This window comes from Phaseolus vulgaris, chromosome 10 (assembly GCF_051622355.1).
Source record: "Phaseolus vulgaris cultivar YP4 chromosome 10, ASM5162235v1, whole genome shotgun sequence".
NCBI lineage: Eukaryota > Viridiplantae > Streptophyta > Magnoliopsida > Fabales > Fabaceae > Phaseolus > Phaseolus vulgaris.
In genome coordinates this window covers 37,111,912-37,139,009 of record NC_143507.1, presented here as the reverse complement: position 1 = coordinate 37,139,009, position 27,098 = coordinate 37,111,912, and the positions used below count along the sequence as shown (strand labels likewise).

Sequence of the window (27,098 nt, the reverse complement as noted above, 5' to 3'; positions counted from 1 at the left end):
TCCCACTTGAAGCCACGGAACAATGTTTATCTATGCTTCAACTGTGTACATGGTGTCTTGTCAACCCAATCCAATTGGTCTTGACTTCATACCCAACAATCTCCCACTTGAAGTCACGGAACAATGTTCACCTGCGCTTCAACTGTGTACATGTACTTCTGTAATCTGTCGACGGAACTCAATGTTCCACCTCTAGTTGCCACCAACATCCTTAATCATTTTGAAGACTTCGTGAAAACTCCCCTGAGTTTCAACACGTCAGTCACTGACCCGTTCTCTATTCCTATCGACTCCCACTTATAGGAACTGTCGGATCCTGGAACAACCTGAGAATAAACACTCTCCATATTCAACAAGAAATTTTCTGGAGAATTTTCAACCACTGGAATACTGGTTTTCCTAACCCACTGTCGTCTAGGAACCTCAACTGAAGCACGACCCGTGCTCCCACTATCATAAGTACCTCTGACTGGTCTACCTGAACCTTTCCATGCTCGTTCATCCTGAATCTGACCCGTGGCTCTGGGTTTCTCTCTTGTAAAGACAACCCTCTTCTGCCCACGAGATTCTGTGAACCGGACTTTGTTTATCTTCTGAACTGGGATGGTCACTCCCTTAGACATGTTAATCTGACTATATACAACGAATCTCTCTTTCTTCCGCAGGCCATGACAAGATTTCCCTTAACGACCTTCCACTACTGATTTTCGAACTTCACTTATGTCCCTGTTCGTCCAACTGCCTAACAGAAATCAAACTTTTCATCACGCTTGGAACAACTCTGACATCCTTCAAAGCCCAGAAACCAACTGGTGTCTTCAACACTATGTCACACATGCCCGTAACATCAAGAGTTTTGTTTTCTGCTAGTCTTACCTTTCCAAAGTCTACAATAACTAGATTCTGCAATGCTTTAGAATCCATGACCCAGGAATCCATACTGCTATCCGCGCAACAGACTAAGAGGTCCTCGTCCGGGGAATCTTCTACAATGTTGACTTGTTTATCATTTGTCATTGATTCCTGAAATGCCCCACCTCCTTGCACAGTTCCAACATGTTACACTTGAGCAATCCCGAGTCTTTGACTGACTCCTTCTTTTGTTCTTGCTCCCACTATCTCTGATATTATTCTTACCTCCGATGACATATAGCGATTCACTAGATAACTCCCCAGAACTCTTTCTTCGGACATCCTCACCAAGAATGAGATCACGAATCTTCTCAAAAGTGAATCCATTGGATCCCGTTGAACTGGTAATTGCGGTAACCGTTCCGGACCAACTGTCAAACAAAGACAATAGCAGTAGTAAAGCTTGAACTTCATCATCGAACTTAATGCCCACTGACGTAAGTCAGGCTAAGATCGAATATTGATGTGCTCAGTAACTGAACTGTCATAACTCCGTGCCGCAGCAAAAAACAATCACACCTTGCGCCTAGCACCGCACCGACACTACTGCATCAGTAGAAAAATGCACGCGCCACCTTGCGTCTTCGTGTCGTCTCGCTCACCGCAAGCACCTGCACCTTTTCGCCGTGAAACACGATCTGTCGCCTTACTAGCGCACTCCACCACACTGCCTGGACACGATCCTACTCCGAGCAAGCCACCTGCACAACGTCGTGAGCCGCCACCACTCTTGTTGCGACCCACACCACTGCACGTCGCACCGCCTACTGCGAGTCGCAGGTCTTGGTTGTCGTGAATCCTAGGCCACTGTGAAACCCTAACTTTGTGATGCCGCTACAGCCCCTGCGAAACCCTAGCTTTGTGACGTTGTTGCCGCCTCTGCGAAACCCTAACTTTGGGACGCTACTGCAACCCTTGTGAAACACTAGCATTGGGACGCCACTGCAGCTGCAATTTTCACGTCTCGTTGATTAATTTCTGCTGATCGGATCTCTAGTGTGTAAACGAACCAAAGCTCTTGATACCACTCGATGGGAAAAAACGCACGTGGAAGCAACACACACAATCAAGAATCAACTGCAGAAAAATAAACGACACAAGATTTAACGTGGTTCGGTTGCCAACTGCAACCTACATCCACACGGGCAACTATTAGGTTTTCATTATGTCCTGTTGCACACCAATTACAAGAACAATGATCTCTTTAAATAGAGATTATAGAAGGGACACAATTATTAAGCCCACCACTAAACATGGTGCCTAGTCAGCCCAACCTAATTGGTCCTGGCTTCATACCCAACAATGCAAATGTATATGATTTTGGAGGCAGAATGGGGTTCTAGGAAAGCTGTTTTTGGCAGTATCAGGGGCATTAGTGTTGTTGTTACAAGGGTCATTAAGAACCAAGCAAACAGATACCAATTAGAAGGGAGAAAATTTTCTAGTCCTCTTTTTTTTGTGCTTCTTACTGCATAATTATGGAGCTCTTTGTCTTTGGATAAGTTTTTTTTTTTGTAGGAAGCAGTGTGGTTTTGTTTTTATTGTACTGATTATGAGGTTGTTAGTTAGATGGAGAGATGGAAATGTTGGTGGCAGTTGTATAAGGGTTGGGGCACTCCTGAAGTGTTCCCTTATAATTAATTTATTTATTTTTTATTGATAAAAAATGACATAGTAGATTTTTGGACGTAATGTAATTTGGGATGTATATTACTTAAACTTTTTTTTATTATGACTTGGGAAGTTGTGTCTTGCTGGAACGACTCCAATATGAAGTCATGATAGGGACATGCAACTTGAGCTTAAACAATCGTGTCATGGTGACACGTCTTTAGTGCAAAATTAATAGATATAAAGGTGATCGGGTCAAGGACGACTTTGATTGGATCTTTAGTGCAAAACTTTAACTTTGCATAATTTTTTTGAAAAACAAAAGTTTGTTTTGTTTTTATAAAAATGCAATAATTAATTAAATTATTAAATTGAAATTTTTTATAAAATTGTGAAAGATTTATTTTTTTTTTTAATTCAAAAAATGGTGTTAAAAGCCTAAACCAAACATAATTAAAAGTCTAAAATATACAAAAATGCGTCCAAAATACTAAAAGAATAAAATTCTTAATAGATGGTTGATTTTTTTGAAAATTTGGTATCTCCAAATTCTTTTAGGCATTGGTCATTGTATTATTTACCTCATTTCCAACAACTTTTATTTTTAATACATCTTAATCCTAAATCTCTATAATTTATGACCATTTGAAGTTCTTTCATACAAAACTTTATAAAACTTGTCATTTTTTTATATTTTTAATAATTCAATTAATTATTATATTTTTTTTAGAAAAAAATCTGCAAGACTAAAGTTGTCCTTTGCATGCGCGACTTCAATGCATATTTCATACAACTAAAGTTGTGCATGGTGGCATGACTTTAGCATATTGTTTCTACATTGAGGTTGTATCACCATAGCACAAATTTAATTAAACTTTAATTAAAAATTCATTCAAAGTCGTCCCTTGTCCTAATGACTTCAGATCTATTACCTTTGTGCTAAAATTGTGTCATTGTGACACAATTTTCACATGAACCACATTATGAGCTGAAGTTGTGTGTCTTTGGCACAACTTCTTTGTAGTGCACTAATCATTCCATTATTCATACCAATTATGTTTCTTATTCTTGTGGAATTATTATTTGATATAATATATCATTCTACTAATTAAACCCTAAATCTTTAGTTTTGTGAAAGTTGTTACATAATTACTTATTACTTGATAAAAAAAAATTATATAAAAGGCATTAGCTTATGTATCTAGTTGCAGTTTTTACAATCTTCATGAACAAAGTTTGATTAATCTTTGCTTTGAGGGTGTTTTTGCTAAGAATCTTTGGGTCTCATTAAATTTTGTCTGTCAATTCTATTTGAAAGAGCTAGTCATATCCTTTGTGACAATAGGTTTTCATAATTATGATAATAAGTTGTTTTATCATACGAATTAAACCTCTTAATTTATATTTATGTCATGAACTTGTTCATTTGATGCTGAAATTTATGGTTTAAACTATTTTTTTGGAGATAGAAAGGTTGAAGCAAGAGAAGATGAACTCATTTATAAACCTTCTCTCCCAACGACCATGACTCGTTAGGCCAACAAAGCATTCATTGGATAAGATACAAAGGTTTCATATTGTTTAAAAAGTTGTTTCTCACTGTGAGTTCACTTTTTGTAATTGGTTTAAAAAGTGAAAATTGAACATGTGGAAAAAACTTTTGGAGGGAGAATGAACAAGTGTGCTTGGAAGAGTTGTTGTGCGAGGAAAATTTGCATAAGGACTTCCCACTTCAAACTTGTCATTCTCTTTGTCATTTTTTGTACTCCAAATGTTTAGGAGTAGCCAACTCCCATTTTCATTGGGGTTGGATGTAATTAATTTCTTCTATATTAGTTTTTCTTTTCAATATAAATATGTCATATGACTCTTGTGTTCTTTCTAAATGTTTTACGTTGCAAGGTTTGATTATGCCTTGTGTTGTTTCTAAACATTGGAAAATAATTTTATATCTCTTAGTCATTCTAAACATTTATTCTTCATGCAAATCTTGTGTAAAAAGAACTAAAGGATTAATATTTTTTGCAATAAGGTTTATAACTCATCTTTAAGGAATTAGGAATAATGAACTTATTGTGTGAATGTTGGAGTTATGTTAAAGATATATTGATAAGAAAACATGCATTGAGTTGAGTTGATGAAATTCAACCCCACTAAATTTTTATCCTGATTAAGTAATATAATTTTAAATTTAATAGCATTGAATACTTTAAAATTAGAATTTTTTTTCACTGTCTAAATTCATATTAATCGATGCCTTTAAATTATTAGTTCAAAATAGTAAGAATTCATATTTACTTAGGCATACATAAATTTTTTGGAAAACAATATTTGGAGTTTCCAATTTTACTACTGTAAGATTTAGTACACTTGTTAAGGAGTTAACAAACTTTTTATCTTTATTATTTGGATAATTTTGGAAATTTAGAAATCATATGAAATTTAAAAACCTATCCTTTTTTAGTTGATGATTCATTTTTTTTCAATGAAATATTCAGATAGTTGATAAAATATTCTTTTAAATCTATATGCATAATGATATAACTCATATTTTCATTTTGAAGTTTTTCAATGTTCAAACTAAAAATTTCAAAAGGTACTAGAGTAAAACAAGTAGATTGGTCTATTCTTGGTGTTAGTTGATTAGAGGTTAATATTGACGGTGCTACTAGAGGTTACCTCAGTAATGCTATAAGTGGTGGTATCTTTAGAGGTAATAAATGAAAGTTTGTTGGAGGTTTTACTCTCTATTTAGGCATCAAGTTCTCTATTTACATTGAGTTTATGGTTGTTATCATTGCAATAGAGACCTTTAAAATGAAAAACTATAAATGTGTCTGAATGTGACTTTTCTTTGGTTTTTCATGCTCTCCTTGGAAACTGAAAGCTCACTAACAGAAGACTTTTTAACACCTACAAAGTTCTTGATTTTAAAGTGTTTTATATCCTTAAAAAGGATATACTAGTACAAAAAGGCTAAAAAACGACTAAGAATAACAACATTAAAAAAAACGTCGTAGCAAAAAGCGTGGTGACATTTCTGTAATTTTTTTGAATTTTCGATGAGATATAACAACAGTTATCGCTATAACTGTCATTAAAAATGAATCTGGGCACAAATAATGACGGTTACTCTATTGAACCGTCATTATAAAACTGAACCTTATATCAAAACCCCCCAGCCCACGCTCAAACTCACTCTTTTTCTCTCTCGCGCGCACTCTTCTTCTTCATTGAGTGGTGCTTGCGAATCCATTGTCGTTGTCACCGTGCCTTTAGCTCTCCTCTCTCCCTATAAACCCTTTAAGCTTCCACCCCACACCCCCCGCACTAACCATCCAAGCTCCCTAACCCTTGCGTTGTCAGCATCTTCTTCTCTCCTCCCCTTTGCGGCGTCCAACGTCACTGGTGGTTGTCGCATCTCTCCTTCGCGCGCGAGCTGCCTCTGCCGCCAACCCTTCACGCCGGCTACACCTTCGCATGCCAACAACACCTAAACCCTAAATCACTATAGAAAAGTTACTATCTTGAAAAAAAAATTAACTTTATAATAAATATTTGCATGTATCTAGTACTTTAGGATTTGTGGGAACTTCATTTAGTGAATATTTGATGGAGGAGTCCTATCATTGAAGAGAAGAGTGATAGATTTTGAATTAGCAAAAATTTGCATGATGAAACTTCAAACGGTCATAACTTTTGACAGAGAAGTCAGATGGAGACGCGTAAAAAATGAAAGTTGCTTGAAACGAGGTAACAAATCACGTGGGCGTAACAAATGAAAGTTGCTCGAAACGAGGTAAAAAATCACGTGGCCAATTTCCGTAGGGGATTGGGGTCGACCAAAATTCCAAAATCAACTATTTACTATTATTTTTTTATTTTTAAGTATTATTTAGGTCTTTTTAAGGTATTTTACGGTTTTAGTTCTCATAATTTCACTTGTCAGAAAATTCTAAAATGTTGCATGATGTTTTCTAGTATAAATTAGAGATTTATCAAACTATTATGATTATATTACATTCACAAATTTATTACTCATACATTACATTACATAATGTTATGTGTTCCAACATTTTAATCTTATTATTTCAGTGTTTATTCTGTAATAATATGTTGAGTCGGAGGGAAAGTGAAAATGCAAAGAACATGTACCTTAAGGTAACAATGTATAACACTTTAGGATATATGAATTATTAGAATGACATAGAACTTTTTCGTATATTTATAGAACTTTTTTGTAGATTGTATGCAGAATTTCATATTTAAATTATGATATTACATGCATTATAGTTCTGGAAATCTGATATTGTATGCAGGATTAGAGTAAGTATATAATAATAAAACTTTTTTTTAAAAATTATTTATTTATAACGACGGTTTAAGTGGAAATCGTCTTTAAAAACCCATCAGAAGCACTTATAACAATGATTCCAGTGTGAAATCGTCATGATAAGTGTTTTTTTTTTAATTTTTCATTTATTTGATAGAATGATAGTTTTTACATGTGTTGTTAATGTGGTTTTATAACAACGGTTCTAGAATCGTTGTTTTTTTAAGTAGTAATAATAAATGTATTGAAGATTTTTCCAACAAGTCTTGTTAGTTTAGATTAATATAGGTTTTATAAGCTCTTTGGATCCTATTTATTCTTTACACGAGTTTCGATTTAACTCTTTCTTCCTCTTTATATTTTTTTTCTTCTTTTTATAGAATTTTCATACGATTACATGATTGATGAAACTTTAATGTGTGAACTTAGTAAAAATGTTAAAGCTTTATAATGATATATTACATAGTTTTATAAATAAAAAAACACGTTAATTCTAAATCAAAAGGAGTCATCACTTATGGAAGAGTTCATCCACACAAGATTTTATTTTTTTCTACACTCATGACTTTCTTTTAGCATTTCCATAATTTGAAAGAAAAAAATATACTAAAAAATGATTTTGTTTTCAATTTCTTTAAAATATATAACTAGTTAACAATCCATTTATAATGTAATAATAATATCTTAATCAATAAAAAAAATATTAAATATGAATACAATAAAAAAAAATTCATGTTGGACATCTTATAAAGGTTGTAAATATATTAATTCTAAAAAAAGGGAAAAAAAATGAATATACCTTCTCTTTCTGTTTGAGGGGCTACTCCCTTCTCCAAATATCGGTGTCAATGGTGTACATTGCGGAGGATTATGTGTTTTGGAGAGTAAAATCCAAAATTATAAAATTGAGAATTTAAATTGCATTATTCGAAATAAGTATACTTCTATTATAAGTCCCTTCCAAGATCGGGTTTCCATTATTCCTTTCAACGGTTCACAAAAAGCTTCAGAAATCTGAATCATGTTATACTGTTTCCACAACCACATGTGAAAGAACAAACTAGGCTATATTTCAGAAAAAGGGTATGTAGAATTCACCAAAACCATGCTAAACAAAAATTCCACTTTATATGGAGAAACCTTTGTAGCAGTTATACATCATTCTTATGCTCAACAAAAAGGAAAAGTTTTACCCCACTATAGAAAGTATTTTGATTAATTAACTTTTAAAAAATGAAATATTAAATTAAAATTAAAAAGAGACAAAATTAAATCTAATAAAAAGACAGTATATTTGAGCCTAAAAAAATTATATGGGTATCAAGTTAAACATATTATAAGAAAAACCTATAATATTACAAAATAAGAGGTTATTAATTATTTTCAAATAATATTAGACTAATAAGACTAATTCATAGTATATAACTGATTGTAAACTTTATCTTAAACTCAAAGTTCTTCTTAAGAAATCATAATGCATTACAGACATACAAATTATATTTGAGATGATGACAATGTGAAAAATATTATATATAGATCAAAAGGAAATCTCTTGATCCATTGATAAAAAGAGGTCAGGAGGACCATGATCAGACAACAATGCTAGCCTAACAGGATTTTCGACACCTTCATCAATGCTTAACAAGTCTTGGTTATGGTTTATATCAGTCTTGACAGAGTCCGAGCATATACAATTTATGCAAAAATGAGGAACTTCTTAGCTAGCATCCATTAATCTCTGCCAAAACAATAAAACAAACAAGGTTTTGGCAGAAAATTCCAAAGTTTTTTTTTGTTGTTCTCTTGTATCAATTAAAGATTTATCAAGTCATTACATCTTCAAAATTTACTTATTTAAAAAATCCGTTCTATTAATGCAACATAATTGTTTTGTTTGGTTAACAGGACTCTGATGTTCATAGGCAAAATATACTTGTGCATGGGAAAAGCAAGCATCCCAATCAATATCTGATGTAAGAGTGTCTCCACCTGATGAATTACTCTTTGGTGTAAAGTTGCTAGAATTAACAAAGGTAAGGTTTATGGGTTTGGATCTGAGTCAACCAAAGAAACTGGAAAATCCTATCACGATTCTACATCTTCGTCTATACAAGTCATAAAAGGAGATTCAACCAGGAAAAAAGAGTTATTTGCTGCTGAAACTTAAAGGGGTGACCGTGATAGAATGTTGAATAATGAGACAAAAATTCAGCAAAATAACAAAAATGTTGCATTTGTTGATGGAAAAAATTAACTTTCAACCTCCTTTATGAATTGAAACTTTATTCTCCTTAATTCTCCTTACCGTACTTAGATTTTATGTTTTTAAAATTGTATTATTTGCATTGAATCTTAGTTATATAACAACACTACAAACCTTTTTGTATGCTTGTATTGCTTAATCTTTAACAGTATCAATATTTTTTGATGTTAGTATTTAAAAATATATTTATGTAAAATTAGGTGTTATTATGATGAAATTGTATTGTACAAAACAATTATCAAATTTATATTTGTTTAAAAAATATTCAAAATGGTGATGAAAAAAATATTTTAGAATCAATTACAATTTTGGTCACAAATTTCAATCACAATTTATATCATTAAATCAATCACAGTTTTCAGTCACTAAATTAGTCATGCATTAATGACTAAGATATTAACAACCAATTTTAGTTAATCACTAAACTTGTCACTAATTAAAACAGTGATTGATTTTGATCATTTAGTAAATCAATTACTATTTATGGTTTTTTTTATAGTATTTTTTGTTGGTTCTCTCGTGATGATGATTCCTTGTATATGTATGAAATGGTTTTGGTCTGTTTTATCTTCATAGCCTCTGAATTAATTTTTGGTGAAACTATGCTTTCTTTTCTTTTTATAAAAGTTTTCATAGCTATGCTTCCAGTTTGGATAAAGTTTTTTTCTTAAAATTATGAAGGTAAGATACGTACACTAATAGTGAAATAAATTATTTATATTTTGTACATAAAAAACAATTAGGTCATTAGAAAATCACATATTTGACATAGTCAAATGCAGTAAATTAAACTCACAATTGAGAATTGTTTTAGTACTTAGTGAATAAAAATTATGACAATGACACTGATATTCTGATTTCACAATTAATAATATTATTATTTTATTTTATAATTTTATTTATTTTATTTTTATTAATTTAATATAATATTTTATTATTAAAAGAGGTTATAAAGGAACGGAAGAGGAAAAAAATGTCAAACACACATTATTCTAAAAATTAATAATTAGTCATGACTCACTCCTTAAATAAAAAGATTAATTTTTATTTTAACACTCTATTAAAAAAATAATTATTTTACAATTTTTTAAATAAAATATTATATTATAATAAAATAATAATTTTATTTTAAAGGTGTGAAGTGAATGTAACTGTTGTTAAGATTTATTATGCAAATAAAAAGTGTGAAAGTTTTTTAAAGTAAGTAATTAACAAGAGTGACATGTCCTTTTTCTAACCCTAATGGTTCACCTCAAGTTCCATCATATTATTAACATCACTATATCAACTTATTAGTTTAGTCTTAATGAGATGTATAGGTTAGTTAATAAAAAAAATATTTATATCTATCATTAACCTCAATTATTAGGGTCAAATGACTTGTAGATATTATATAATAAACTTTTAGTATAATTTTTTTGAATACAATGACTTTTAGTATAAAATTATCAAAAAATGCTACAATAATAAGACGAGGTATCACTTTCATCTTATGCACCACTATCTATTGCTGCCAAACTTTTATGACTTTGCTTTGTGTTTTTTAGAGTTTCATACGTTATCAAACGAGAGAATTGGTAACTTAGTTGGTTTATCTTCTAATTACAGTTTTGGTTGTTTAGGTAAGGGTTTCTAAGTTTATGGAGGATTATGTGCAATTTCATCTTCGGGTTGTTGTTGTTGTTTGATAAACAAAAAATTGTGAGACAAACATATACGTATATAATTATCGATAGATACGTATGTATCAGTAAAATATCATTATTGATGGAAAATGTTATACGGATAATAATAATTATCAATTTTATAATATTTATGTTTATCTGTTATTGAGAGTCAAAAACAAAAATCACTGTTATGGATTTAAGGGTCTTATTCGTCAGTACAATTTATCTGTAATTACTAACAGATCTGCATATATCGATAATATTCGTTCATACATTAAATTCCTAAAACAGAAATCATTATTATGGGTTAAAGGGTCACTGGTAGCATGACATGCGTCCGTAATATTATTCTATACATTGGACGCCAAAAAAAAAATATTATAATATTTTTTAGATTTAGTGAGTCGTCTAATAATATGTTAGACTCTAGATTATCTAACGTCCTGTTAAACACTCGGACTTCCTACTACATCTTCCAGTTGTACAAATAATTGTTAAAAGGAATAAATATTTATAATTTTTGTTATCCTCAAAACATAAATTTCTAATCAATGTATCATCTCATCAGTCTTAATTAATTATGAGTCCGTCTAATAAAATAATCTATTAATAAAAATTATGTTTTTAAAGGGAGTTTAGTGGATAGTGTAAGTTTTTGCTTTGGTTCAATTAAAGGTGTAGACGTGTATGACATTTAAGTCACATTTTGCATTTTTTTTCTTTGTCTGATTGGTGTCTTGACTATTTGGTTTGTATGGAGATGATTTTATGATGTACTCTTTTTTAGGTGTAGGCTTGAGCAAACTTTAAGTGATTTTCTCTAGATTCAGATAGGTGTATTATGTTAGGTTTATTTGGATGTTTGTCTACTAAGAAAGGTTAAAGGTTCTGTTTATGTATAAGAGTTTGATCACCCCTCAGGTGATTCACATTTATTCATTGTTTATTGTTGATAAAAAAAAATTAATAAAAATTATGATTCAATCATATAAGACTTTTCAAACTCATTTTTTATTTCTTTAAACGCATCTAACTTTAAATTGATTAATTTTGAATCAAAATAAAAGGTTTAATAAGGATTTCTGTAAATTAAATCTAAATATGTAAGAACATTGTTTTCCAAAGCGAGAATGAATTAATGATTCTAAATATAATGTGTGGTAATTGAAGGTTTACTTACTATAATCAGTTAAATAGTAATTACTATAATCACTGAATTGATTATAGATGAATAAACGCATCAGAACATTGTTTCCCAAAATAGAATGAGTTTTAAATAATTATTATGGATATAATGTGTGTTAATTGAAGATTTACTTACAGGTGAACTTTTGAAACAATTAATTTAAATCATTTACATATTAGGGTTATTTTTTTCAAAAATCAAATTGGGTAAATCTAGTACTGTTAATTGACTCTAAATTGATTCATTATGGTTAATTGCTTATCAAATTAAAGTTTCTATTAATATGGATCAATGATTAATCAAAAGGATTTGGAAAAAATTTATAAATTTTGTTCTAAGAGATTTATTGAAGAACTTAACATCTTACTCCTGGAATTTATTTGAAATTGTATTATCTCTTGTCTTGGACGACTAGACCGAGTAATATGATATGATTGAGATAGAGTGATATGATATGATTGAAATAATCCTTAGACAACTTATATGGAAAACTATGATTTCGTTCTACGGGTTATGCCTCCATTGTAAATGGATGATTGTTAAATTAAGTAAATCGACCATTAAAAAACACAGTGATTAGTGTGAATCATTTTCAGGAAGACCCAATATTTATCATGAATGAGTCCCAAGAAAATCTCGTTCAATCTTAATTATATTTGTTGATATTTGAGGAATAACAACCCACTAGTAATGAGATTATAGCAAGATTCACAACCTGTACCATTCGAGATTATAATGATTGGTTATTAAACATCATATGAACGATCATGTGTTCTTGAATGACCAAGTCATTAGGTAAGAATCAACCTCTAGAAGAACCCCTCAATCTTGATCCTAACGAAGACTTCTAGAATATAACTATCCATTTTTACTGTTACAATTTGAGCTGTTTTTACTATTACGAAACACGATGTTGTTTACGCGATTCACTAGGAGGTTTGGAAGACTTACCATAAATAATAGGTCTTATTGGAGAGATAGGGTTTGTTTTTTTAGTCACTATGTAAAAGATTATAAATAATAAAAAATATTTTTAATTGAAAATAGATTTTCTCTATTCAGTTTTTCTAAACTTTCGAAGTTGTGAATTCCAACACTTATCTTTATTAGTTTTCCCTTTACGCGGTCCGATGTGGATCAGATTTGATCGATTTCACGTACCTAATTTTGCTTTCCAGTGACTCATTCTTCATACTTTAGTATTCCTAAAGAATAAAAGATATTTTAAACTTCATTAAAAAAAGTTAGATTAACAAAAGAAGTTAATTAAATCTAAAAAAATAGTAATTTGTATTCTGATAATTTAGTTTAATACTTCTGGTAGTATGAAAATCAAATTTATAAAATAAATTAACAAATATTTTTTTTAATATTTATACACGAAACATATATGTTAAATTTAAATTATTAATTCAATTTTATTTTTTTATTAACTAGTAGAGTGATCCTTGGAGTCATTAATGGATCCATAAATTTGAATTGGAATAGTGGGACGATAAAATATTAATTGAATTGGAACAGTGGGACGATAAAATATTAATTGTTTCCTAAACGCAAGAAATCGTTTAGCGTAATCATCCTAAAAATTAGCAAATAAATTTTATCTCTAAAAACTTATTGGGTAAAAATATAATTTTAATTTATAATACAAAAATGTTTAGCAACAGAACACGTAAAAGTAGTACCTAAATTAAAAGTAAGTGGAGACAAATATATATAACATCGAGAGGCCACTTTAATACGAAACTCTTATAACTTAAAATTATTTTATGTATTAACAAAAAATTAGAAAAATTATATGATGGAGTTTCTGAAATTAATTAAACTCACTCTACCACGATTTCATTTTTTTTTTAATTTGATCAACAATAAAAAAATAAATTAATAGGAACCACTTTATAAGTGGGTGGTTCAACCCTTATACATGGTACTCAAACGCCAACTTCATCCAAAATACTCAAAAGCTAGCTTCATCCTAATGCCAACTAATAACTAGAACTCCCATCCCTTTCTATACCTAGAAAACATCTTCAAGAGACCGACCTCAAACTTTCCACAGGTTCCAGACACCAATCAGAATAAGAAAACGAAGCTAAGCGAATTTTTGCAGAAACCCAAGACCAAACCTTTACTTGCATCAAAGCGAAAACTTCAGACACATCAGTCACTCCCCTTTTGAATATGATAAAATTCCCGTGGTTCTAAATTTCACTCACCACCCCAACCCAAATTGTGCTCCATAGTAAATTAACCAAATCTGAAGACATGGTCATCCCGAATTGATCAAAGTTTGACTTCGGGTCTATATGAGATACAAATGATACTCCAAGTCATTTAAAGCATAAACTCCACACTCGTCGAGCGAAACTGCAATCGAAGAACAAATGTTTGTAAGACTCTTCCTCATTCCCGCACAGACAACGCATCGAACTTTCTACCGACATCCCTCTTCTTTTCAAATTACCCCTAGTCGCAAGCTTGTTTTCCAACACCCTCCAAGCTGTAAGAACGGTAAAGGGTACTGCTTTGCACCTCCACAACTTACAACAAACCGAAGAAGAATCCTCCTCTTTATCCTTCCTAACGAGATTGTAAGCAGAATTAATTGAGTAAGTTTGAAAGCCCCCGTCCTTCCAAATCCATCTATCAGCCTCTCCCTTGACTAACCTAGCCTCGAGCAGAAACTGACTCATCTGGTCCACCGAAGGCTTCTCCTAGTCAAAAAAGTGTCTTCTCCAAGCTAGCTGCCAAACCCAAATGCCATTATCCCAATACCCAAGCTTTGCCACCTTTGCATCCTTGGTCGTACAGATAGAGAACAACCTCGGAAATGCATTCAACAGCGCAACACCTCCCAACCAACTATCCTTCCAAAAAGAAACATCCTTTCCATCTTCGACTTTCCACTTGAACCCCTCCTCAAAACTTCTCCCCCAACCCTCCGAAGCCCACACCTCTTTCAGATCATTCCACCAAAGAGAGCTCCTCTTGCTTTTTCCATCCTCTCCCAGACTTCTCCACCCGCCGTATTTAGAAACGAGAACCTCCTTCCAAAGACCACCCTTATCCGAACCCAACCTCCAAATCCACTTTCCTAGCAAAGCCAAGTTAAACAACTTTAGGTCAATAATTCCTAAACCCCCAAACTCGTGAGGCTTACAAACCAAATTCCAAGAAGCCCATGCAATCTTCTTTCCTTCTGCACCCCATCCCCAAAGAAAATTTCTTTAGATTCTGACCAACTTTTTTGCCGCCCCAGAAGACAATTTCAATAATGACATGAAGAATAACATAATCGAAGAAAGAACAGATTTAATCAAACAAATTCTCCCTGCCATTGTCAAGCACCTGTCTTTCCACCTGCTTAGTCTAGCCTTAACTTTCTCTAGCACGAATTCATAGTTATTTAACATTACTGAAACATAATGCTTGTGTGAATATTTTTATTATGCTATTTGATTTAGTGTTTTGAGACATCTAAAATTATTCTAAAAGTAAAAGAAATTTGATTTATTTATTTATTGTTTGACATAATTTTATTTGTCTCTATATCTGAATTTGTTAATTTTATCATAAATATATGTATTTATATTTTTTTTAAATTATTATAAATTTATATTATATCATTCTAGTTCATGTAAAAAGAACAACTTATATAAAGAGAAGAAGGAAGAATTTGAAGAAAATCAGAAAAAAAAATGAATTTATTTTAATAAAAGAATATTTTTTTTAGAGATAAATCAAAACATAAAAGGATAAAAAGAAATTAGTATGCAAATGTGTATCTATCTACATAAGGAAGAGTGAAAATAAACACTACTAAAAAATCATTAAATAAAAATCAATTTTAAAGATAAAAAATAATTAATTATTATATTAAATACTATTTTGAAAATTAAAAAAATATTAATATTTAAATTAATTTTTATTATTGATAAATAATTTTTAAATTGATATTTAATTATATATAAAAATTTTAGTTATCAAATTATTTTAGATTATAAATGAAAATTGTTTTAATACTTAGTTGTGAATAAAAATTAATAATTAATCATGGCTCTTATTCGAATAAAAAGAAGAAAAAAAATTTGAAATAAAATATTATATTATAATAAAATAATAATTTTTTTGGATTTCAAACTAAAATGAAAGTGGTGTCAAAGTACAGATAAAAAATTGTGAAAACTTTTAAAACTAAATAACTAAAAAACCTTATGTCCTTTTCTAACCCTAATGGTTCACCTTAAGTTTCATCATACTATTAAAATTATTATATCTAAAATACTATCCACTACTTGATGAGTTATTAGTTTTGTCTTAATAAGATGTATACCTTAGTTAAAAAAAAATTATATCTATTATTTACCTCAATTATTAGGGTCAAATGACTTTTAGATATTATATAATCAACATTTAGTATAATTGTTTTGAAAATTATGTTTTAATATATTTTTTTAACAGAAAAAGCTATAATAATAAGACAGGGTATCACTTTCATATTGATCACAGAAAAGGGCATGAGTAAGGACCACTATCCAATGCTGTCAAATTTTTATGAACTAGCTTTCTGTGTTTTAGGGCCTTGTTAAATAATTTCTTCTAATTTAATTATATTTGAAATCAATCAATGATGTACTTTTATTTATTTTTATTTTTATTTCTAAATATTATTTGGTCAAACACACATCTATTTGACGCACCTGCACAAGACGTAGCATAACCATTTACTTCTCAAATGTTGTATTAATAAAATGAAATAACATATCCATCAGCAAAAAATATTATTGCTTCGAATTATGCTTTTTATTGAAATTTAATAGTCCAATTAATAATCTATCTATGAAAGAGGACGGTTTTTGTAACAACCAAACACACATCTATCTTAATTATATTTAAATATTTAAATTAAAATTTAATAATATATTTTGGACTGATGAGATTAATAGAACTATTAATTTCCAATTTTGTGTTATTTTCATGAATTTAAGAAGAGATGAAACAAATAGATATATTATGAATAGAGATGTTACTTAATCCAAGTACAATTAGGTTAAATAAGAGCGTAAGGGTGGAGAGAAAAGTGTGACCTAGTGGGGAAGGAAAGAAATCCTAAAAGAGACAGGATAACCTTTCCCGATTTCTTTCTTTGGCTTTGGTGCATGTAATAGCCACCATGAGTGACTAATTCTTTTCTATCAGATTGAGAGTAGTCTATTCAAACTCTAATGTACTTTGGTGGTAATTATATATGAATTTATGTTCCTCTTTGATATTGGTATTGTCATTTTGTACTTAAAGCTTGAATTTTTATTCATGAACATGATTATTGAATCTTGTATTTTGTGCTTAAAACTTAAATTTGTATTCATAAACTTGATTATTAGATATTGTATTTTATACTTAAAGCTTGATTTTTTATTCATGAACATGATTATTGGATTTAACTGGGAAGTACTTCAAAGAATCTGACCTAAATGAGAATACTTGATATGCTTTTATGCTAGGAATAGATTTGAATGTATCAATTGCTATACAACATCTTCTTTTCTTAATGATAAGAATGTTTTCTAAAGATATGAGACATCAATGTTTAAGAGATAATCTTAATAATCTTAATAATTGATGAATTAATATGAATGACTTTTATATGTTGCATCAATACCAATTAGGTTAGAATATTGTATGTTTTTATTTACCCAAAATACATATGAGTGAAATAGATTATTTTTTCAATCCCGATTTTATCGATTGAATTGTTTTACGAATTTATTTTGTTTTAGTTTAATTTTCACACAAACTTATATCAAAAGAATTCAATTATTGTACATATTCTTATACTTAGTGAATATTGCGATTAGGATTTTAAATAATTGTTCATTATGGGTTCGACATTTGTCTTTTTAAGACAATTTATTACAACTGAGTTGGTATATTTATCGTAAAGATTCATCAAGTACCAAAAAAGAAAATTATTGTTATGAGTTTAAGGGTTTAATACATAAGTACAATCCATCGGTAATCTTCAGGAGGTGTTTATCTGTTAGTAAATTGAGCCCCACAAACAGAAATTATTGGTATGGGTTTAAGGGTCTTATTCGTAGATACAATTTGTTCGTCAATAATTACTAGAAAATGTTCATTAGTCAGTAAAATGAGCGTCAAAAACAAAAATCATTGTTACTAGCTTAAGGGTGTTATTCGTCGGTACAATTCATTGATAATCGCCAGTAGGTGTCTATCCGTCGGTAAATCGAGTCCCGAAAACAAAAATTAATGGTATGGATTTAAGAGTCTTATCCGTCGATAATATTAGTTGATAATATATGTCGGTACATTGAGGGTCAACAACATAAATCATTATTATGGGTTAAAGGGTCTTACCAGTCAACAATTGACAACGTTTATTTGTCGGTAATATCCTTTGATACATTAGATGCTAAAAATATAAATCATTGTTATGAGTTTAAGAGTCTTATTTGTCAATCAAATTCGTTGATAATGGTCACAATAATAATTAATGTTAATTATTATTATTATTATGTTGATCATAAAAGTAATAATAATTAAAATAATAATAAAAATAAAATAGTAATAATAATGATAATAATTATTATTATAATTATAATTATGATAATAATAAAATTAATAATAATAATAATAACAATAATTAGTTCATTGTTAGAAGTTCAAAAAGTCTAATACATCCTACAACTCTACAAATTACTATTAAACTGAATAAACATTTTTATTTAATTTTGTTATCCAGAAAATATAAGTTTATAATCTTCAGACAATAAGGCTTCTCATGTAACTTCGTAACAACCCTCCCTCCCACCTTTTGTTTTCTCTCTCTTCAATTTCTCTCATACCTCATCTATTCAAAAAACCTGATCACGCCATGTTGTAGTTGAGAAGTCAAGGTACATTTCTACCCGATCAAATTTTCAAATAGAGTAAGTTCATTTTTACTCTAAAGATCCCTTATTCTCTATTTTTCTCTATGATTTAGTCATTAATCTTAGTGGGGTCAGTTGAGAAAAGTGTTTCTCTCAACTTGATTAAGCTCATACTAAAATTTGGTAATGTTTGGATAATTTGCTCCCGGTTCCTAAATTTTGGAGTGGTTTCCCTGTTTGAGGTAAAATTTCCATCAGAATAAGGAATTTCAGGTAAGGGAAACTAACTTTAACTTTCAATATTACCCTAGGCTAGAAGATCTGAATGTGGAGGGGACGAGATCCCAAGTTTCAATTTCTCTTGTAGGGATGTTATTTGATAAAATTGTTTGATTTTATGTTGTGTGAACTTGTATAAATATTAGATTTTGATAATTTGGAAGTTAAATATTATTTTTGATGTTGGAAAGGTTCTTGAATGTTATGAATTTTTAAATGTTATGTGGTTGAATGATATGTATCATATATGAACGATGAAAATTGTATGAAATTGATGTCATACATTTGGGATAATGTATGAGTTATTGTTTGATGGTGTATTAAGTATGAAAAGTCTATGTTTAACAGAGATCCTCTAACTTTACTGATGATCTATACCATATAGACTAAGATATCATGTGGTGAGAAGCTGATGAGGGGGTTCATACACATCGAGTCCCACTATAGACACTCGGTATTGGATGTTTGAACTTATCCTGATCCTTGATGTATGGATTAGATGTTAGTCTCTAGTAAGAGCATACTTAATGAGTCTTCCGAAAGACGATGGATTAATGTGTACTCATTGTGATTGAAATGAAAAGTAATATGGATTGAAACGAAATCTAATGATTGTGATTGAGAAATTGATCCATGTAATTTGGTTTGCTCTTTTGATTAAATTGTGTATATTATAAAATTTTAGTTTCACTAGCTTATCCTTGCCTTTTCTTGTTGTGTTTGAACTACAATGATTGTACTATGTACACAAGCAGATGATCATACAGGTGTAGGAGAGCCTATGAGGCTTTAGAGTTTTGTTTTGAGTTATGAATTGTAAATATTTGTATTTCTATAAGTATTAATCATGCATTAGGAATGTTTTGAAAAACTATAAACTTGTATAGAAACATGTAGAACTTTTATATAATAGTTAGATGTATTTTTGGGGTGTTACATTAAATGGTATCAGAGCGATTCATCCTGGATGACTTGAGGATAGTGGGTTTATTGTGTTTTTCCTGCATGTAGATTTTTGTTTAAGTCTAGCTTCAAGACTTAGTTAAAAGTTTCTAATAGGATGTTTAACAAAGTTGTTGTTTGAAATCTTTTTTGTGTTTGAGTCAAACTGGTTGTTATGAATAAAGATGAAAATATTATGAATTTAAAAAATCTTGATAAAGTGGTGAGGGTGCACACTCATAACTAAATCAAGATGATTTTCTATCTTAATGCTAAAAGTAGAGTGTACTTTTTTTATATATGTTTTGAGATGGTTATTTACCTTGCATATGAAATTTCTTACCTTTCTCCTTTAACCAACATTCACAATATTTTTGTGTATCGTAACTAAGGATATATATATATATATATATATATATATATATATATATATATATATATATACACATACATGGTCACAATCATATTCTAGTATTTGATTTGGTTAAATAAGAGATTTGTCTTTTGAGATGAAATCAGTTAAAAAAAATGGGTTCTCAAATAAAGTAACTTCATGGTAAAAACATCGATATAGTCAAAGTGTTGTGAAATCTCACATGTTGTGATTCCACACGAGGAATAAAAGAGAAGATAAGATAATCATATCCTAATTTTCTTGGTAAGCTAATTTTTTAGGACAAAATTTTTTTGTTGTTGGCGATAATTGTAACCCCCGTAACAAACCCCCCCTTATGCTTTATCTCTCCATTCTCTTTCCCTCTCCCTTCTCTCTTCAATTTCTCTCTCCAATTTCTCTCTCATACCTCATCTATTCAAAAATTTGATCACACCATGTTGTAGGAGTCAGGGCACATTTTTCAAGAGTAAGTTCATTTTTACTCTAAAGATCTTTTATTCTCTATTTTTCTCTATGATTTAGTCATCAATCTTTGTGGGTTCAGTTAAGAAAAGTGTTTCTCTCAACTTGATTAAGCTCATACTAAATTTTGGTAATGTTTGGATAATTTTCTCTAGGTTCCTAAATTTTGGAGTGGTTCCCCTGTTTGAGGTAGAATTTCTATCAAAATAAGAAATTTCAGGTAAGGGAAACTAACTTTAACTTTCAATAATATCCTGGGCTAGAATATCTGAATGTGGAGGGGACGTGGTCCCAAGTTTCAATTTCTTTTGCAAGGATGTTATTTGATAAAATTGTTTGATTTTATGTTGTGTGAACATGTATAAATATTAGATTTTGATAGTTTGGAAGTTAAATATTGTTTTTGATGTTGGAAAGGTTCTTGAATGTTATGAATTTTTAATCGTTTTGTGATTGAATGACATGTATTATATATGAATGATGAAAATTGATGTCATACATTTGGAATAATGTATGAGTTATTGGTTGATGGTACCTTAAGTATGAAAAGCCTATGTTTAACAGAGATCCTCTAACTTTACTGATGATCTAAATCATATAGACTAAGATATCATGTGGTGAGAAGCTGATGAGGGAGTTAATACACACCGAGTCCCGCTATAGACACTCGGTATCGGATGTTTGAACTTATCCTGATCCTTGATGTATGGATTAAATGTTAGTCTCTGGTTGAGACATACTTAATGAGTCTCCTGAAAGACGATGGATTCATGTGTAGTTAGTGTGATTGAAATGAAAAGTACTATGAATTGAAACGAAATCCAATGATTGTGATTGAGAAATTGATCCATGTAATTTGGTTTGCCTTTTTTTATTAAATTGTGTATATTATAAAATTTTAGTTTCACTAGCTTATCCTTGTTTTTTCTTGTTGTGTTTGAACTGCAATGATTGTACTACGTACACGAGCAGATGATCATACAAATACATGAGAGTCTGAAAGGCTTTAGAGTTTTGTTTTGAGTTATGAATTGTAAATATTTTTATTTCTATAAGTACAAATCATGCATTAAGAATGTTTGGAAAAACTCTAAGTTTGTATAGAAACATATAAAACTTGTATTGAAATAGTTAGATGTATTTTTTTAGTATTACATCTCAAACTCATTTTTTATTTATTTAAACTAGTCTAACTTTTATTTTAATAATTTTGAATCAAAATCAAAGATTTAACAAAGAATTCTATGAATTAAATCTAAATGTGTAAGAACATTGTCTCTCAAATCAAGGATGGATTTTGAACTAATGGTTATGAATATAACCAAAATAATTGTGTGTGAATTAAAAATTTACTTAGTATAGTCACTGGATTAATTATATATTAACTTTTGAAACAATTTAAATCATTTACAGATTAGGAATTTTTTTCTTCAAAACTCGAATTGGGTAAATCTAGTAATTATGTTAAATTATTCTAAATTGATTCATTCTTATTAATTACTTATCAAATTAAATTTTCTACTAATATTGATGAATGATTGATTTGGAGAGAATTTAGAAATTTTGTGCTAATAGATTTATTGAAGAACCCAACCTGTTCATGAAATTTATTTGAAATATTATATGATTTTGAAATAGTTCATCTGTTAATGGAATTATGTATTTTGGAGAGTAAAATCCCAAATTATAAAATTGAGAATTTAAATTGCATTATTCGAAATAAGTATACTTCTATTATAAATCCCTTCCAAGATGGTTCCAAGATGGGGTTTCCTAAAAAATATTACATGCATATCAAGTTAAACATATTATAACAAAAACAATAATTAAAAAAACAAGAGGTAACTAATTATTTAAAAAATAAAAATTAAGTAAAACCAAATCAATTCATATTTTATAATATATAAATGGATGTAAATCCAATTTTAAAAAGTTATATTAAATTTAAAAATTCAGTTCTTCTAGCATAATGTATTTTTACACACATATTACATATACAAATTATTATTTGAGATGATGAGAATGTGAAAAACATTATAGATCAAAAGGGAATCACTTGATCTATTGAGAAAAAGAGGCCAGAAGGACCATGATCAGGCAACAATGCTAGCCTAACAGGATTTTCAGCACCTTCATCAATACTTAACAAACCGTTGTTGTGGTTTATATCAGTTTTGACAGAGCCAGGGCATATACAATTTATGCAAAAATGAGGGAACTTCTTAGCTAGCATCCTTGTGTAGGCATTTATACCTGCTTTTGCCATGGTGACACCAGAAACCACAGGTGGCCAATTTTTGGATTCTAATGATCCTTCTTTGTAATCTTTGAGAAACTCTCTAAGTACCTCATAAAGTTTCTCATTTGTGAGATTCTCAATGTCACCAAAAACTTCTCTTGCCCACTCATTTGGTATGTGCTGAAACCAGAGGAAGAGAAGTATAAGACCTTGCTTCTTTTATTGTTTTGGCAGAGATTAATGGATGCTATAATGTGAACAAAACTACACAGCACTTACTAGTAAACCAAATCCAAATCAAACAAGAAAAACCAAAAATATCAAACTATACTCATTTAATTCTTCCTTCACATTAAAAACTGAATATTTCAAAATTTGATGTTTGTAAGAATAAATATATAGGATGGCATGATAAACTTGACAAATCCAACCAGAATCAATGAAATACTGTGTTACCATCTCGTTATTTAATTCAATTCCAAGTCTAATTCAACAGTAAAAGCTGATACCAGTCTTTTCCTTTTCAGACTTTTGGGTTCCTGGCTTTTCAAAACTTCCCAAATGCAATTTTTTTTCACATAATGTGTGAATCAAGTTGGAAGAAAGAAGTGCATAAATTATCATAATATATATATATATATATAATCAATTAACTAGATGTAGTTGTCTTTCTAAGAAAGATAATTTAATCTTTCAGACAAATGTTCTTCTCTTTTTCTTCCAAATATCAGTTGAGAAAACTAAAGTACTTTTTTTGTATTAAAGTGTTGAGTTGAGAGATATTGTTTTGACAAAATAGTAAGGGATATTCTAGACTACACAAGTTTTTATGCAGTGAACTGACTGGTTGGTGATTTCCAAACAAAACAAAGAAGAACATGTTGGAAAAGGCATACATGTTTGTTTAAATTTACCTTCAGTAGTCCTATTTGACCAGAAATATTGACAATCCTTGGTGAAGTGGAGAGTTGGAGCAGAGGAAGAAGAGCTTCAGTTACTCTTTCTGCACCAAAGAAGTCTGTTTCAACACATTCTTTGGCTAACTCATAATTTTGATACACTATTAGATTCCAATCCAATATTTCACCCTTTTTCTACAAGCACAAATAAAGTTATACCATTATACATAGAGCACCATTAATATATACATACATATATATATCATGGAACCTTACCCTTCTAAGATAATTCTCTCCATTTACTTTTCCCCCAGGAACACCTGCGTTGTTCACCTGCAACACCAATTATTATGTCAAACGCATCACATGCAAGGATCAATATATCAAGTTTTCCAAATCTGGTTTTGAAAAGGAGGGAAGAAGATAGTGACCAATATATCAAGTTTTCCAAATCTGGTTTTGATGAAATCTGCTAAGGAAGTAACACTGGAAGGGTCTGTGACATCAAGTTGATGAAAAACCACAAAGTCTGAGAGGCCAAACTCTTTCAATCTTTCCACTGCTTCTAAACCCCTTTTCTCATTTCTAGCTGTTAGCACCACCACAACTCCATTCAAAGCCAGTTTCTTGCATATTCCATAGCCTATCCCCTTGTTAGCTCCTGTCACTACTGCATACCTATATACATCTAAGTCAGTATTACAATTTCAAAGTTTCATATTAAGTAAAAAATGAGAAAGTTAAGTAACATACTCACAAACATGCATCCTTTACACAATTGTTGATGATTATCTTATGAAAATTTACACAATTTTTGTTTACATTAGATTCATGTTTTGGTCTGTGCATGGTTACAATAGAATTTCACAACAGAGTTAAGTACTAATGATTTTCTTAAAATGTTTTCTGAGTTTTTTATCTATAGATTTTTAGCTGTGATTTTCTATCCATGCATGTTATGCTACCTTTTTCACAATAATGATTCTTGACAAATTCTAGCTTCATAACTTCTTTAGCTACCTTAATAGATGTGATAGAATAACTTTAAAAGCATGCAGAAACACAACAAAATTTGTGAGTATCATTTTTTTTTTCTGTACCTTTTTGCTGCTTCTCCCATGATGATGATTCCTGGTGTCTATGTATGATGGTTTTGGTCCGTTTTGTAATCAGATCATCATAGCATATGAATTATTTTTTGGTGAAACTATGCTTCATTTGTGGATATAGTTTTTTTCTTAAAATTATGAAGGGAATATACATGCACTAATAGTGAAATAAATTATTTATATTCTGTGCATAAAAAACAATTGGGTCGTTAGATAGTCAAATATTTGAAATAGACAAATGCAATAAATTAAACTGACAATTGGGAATTTTTTTAGTACTTAGTTGTGAATAAAAATTAATAATTAGCCATCATGACTGATTGTGTGAATAAAAAGAATAAAATAAGACTAAAAAAATCATTTTACAATTATTTTTTTACTAAAAAAAATCATTGAATAAAATCTAATTTTAGAAAAAAAAATTAGTTGTTATATTGACTAAATTAAAAACTAATTTAAAGATTAAAAAAATGTTTGGTTTCTAAATTAGTTTTTATTATTGTTAAATACTTTCTAAATTGGTATTTAATTAGCTACAAAGTTTTTTTCTTTCAAATTTAGAATCTAAATAATTGGTAGTTAATTAAATATCAATTTATAAACTATTTATCAATAATAGAAATTAATTTAAAAACAAACAAAAAATTTAGTCTCTAAAATGGTTTCTAATTTAGTCATTATAGTAACTAATTATTTTTTTTATTTAAAATTGATTTCTATTTAGTAATTTTTTTAGTAGTGTTTAGATATTATAATAAAATAATAATTTTTTAATTAAAAATGAAATTATAGGTTTTGAAACTAAGTAACTAACAAGAGTAACCTATGTACTTTTTCTAACCCTAATTGTTAACCTTAAGTTCCTTCATATTATTAAAATTACTATATCTAAAATATTATCGTTGATGACTTATATTAGTTTTGTCTTATTAAGATGTATATGTTAGTTAAGAAAAAAATATTTATATCTATTATTGACCCCAATTATTAGGAACAAATGACTTTTAGATATTATATAATAAAGTTTTAGTACAATTTTTTTGAAAATTATGTTTTAATATATTTTTAACAGAAAAAGCTATAATAATAAGACGAGATATCACTTTCATATTGATCACAGAAAAGGGCAGAAAGGACCACTATCCAATGCAGCCAATTTTTTATGAACTAGCTTTGTGTTTTTTAGGGCCTTGTTAAATAATTTCTTCTAATTTAATTATATTTGAAACCAATGATGTACTTTTATTTATTTATATTTTTATTTCTGAATATTATTTGGTCAAACACACATCTATTTGACGCACCTGCACAAGACGTATTCTCAAATGTTGTATTATTAAAATGAAATAACATATCCATCAACAAAAATAACATAATTAATTATTTTTTATTTTTAAAATTAGTTTCTGTTTATTGATTTTCTTATAATATATTATAATAACCATTACTAATTCCCTAAGTCCCACTCGTTTATGTGACTTAATCAAACCTAAAATTTTATGGAATCTTTTAGTTTGATATTCACAAAACATTTACAACATGTTAACATATATATGACTATTACCTGCATACCATATTTGTGTTAATAGTTACCAACATTATATCATCCTTCAAATTTACACAGATAAGAAAACTTTCCGTTACTCTCAAATTGAAATTCACTAGGACAATAGTTTAGATTCTCAATAATTATAATAACTAAATTTACAAAACCAATTATTTTAATTTGTTAAAGTTTGGAGAATTTGATATGAAAACAACATTATTTTTAGATTTTTCTAACTATGTTGGAAATTAAACACGTAAGTGAAAGACTAGAAAATTGAAAAGATTAATAGTAAGATGTTATATCACAACCACTACACTAAAAAAAATCATTAAATAGAAACCAATTTTTAGAAAT

The 27,098-nt window shown here is 29.5% G+C and overlaps 1 protein-coding gene across 1 annotated transcript; it reads right to left on the bottom strand.

Moving 5' to 3' along the window:
- Nucleotides 1–22,840: 22,840 nt before the first annotated feature.
- On the bottom strand, nt 22,841–25,345 carry LOC137818435 (short-chain dehydrogenase/reductase 1). Its single transcript, XM_068621877.1, has 5 exons — nt 25,187–25,345; nt 24,518–24,764; nt 24,363–24,419; nt 24,102–24,281; nt 22,841–23,367 (listed from the first exon to the last, which is right to left on the bottom strand). Exons 1-5 carry the CDS (start codon nt 25,204–25,206, stop codon nt 22,990–22,992), a joined length of 882 nt encoding a protein of 293 aa, XP_068477978.1. The 5' UTR covers nt 25,207–25,345; the 3' UTR covers nt 22,841–22,989.
- Nucleotides 25,346–27,098: the final 1,753 nt, after the last annotated feature.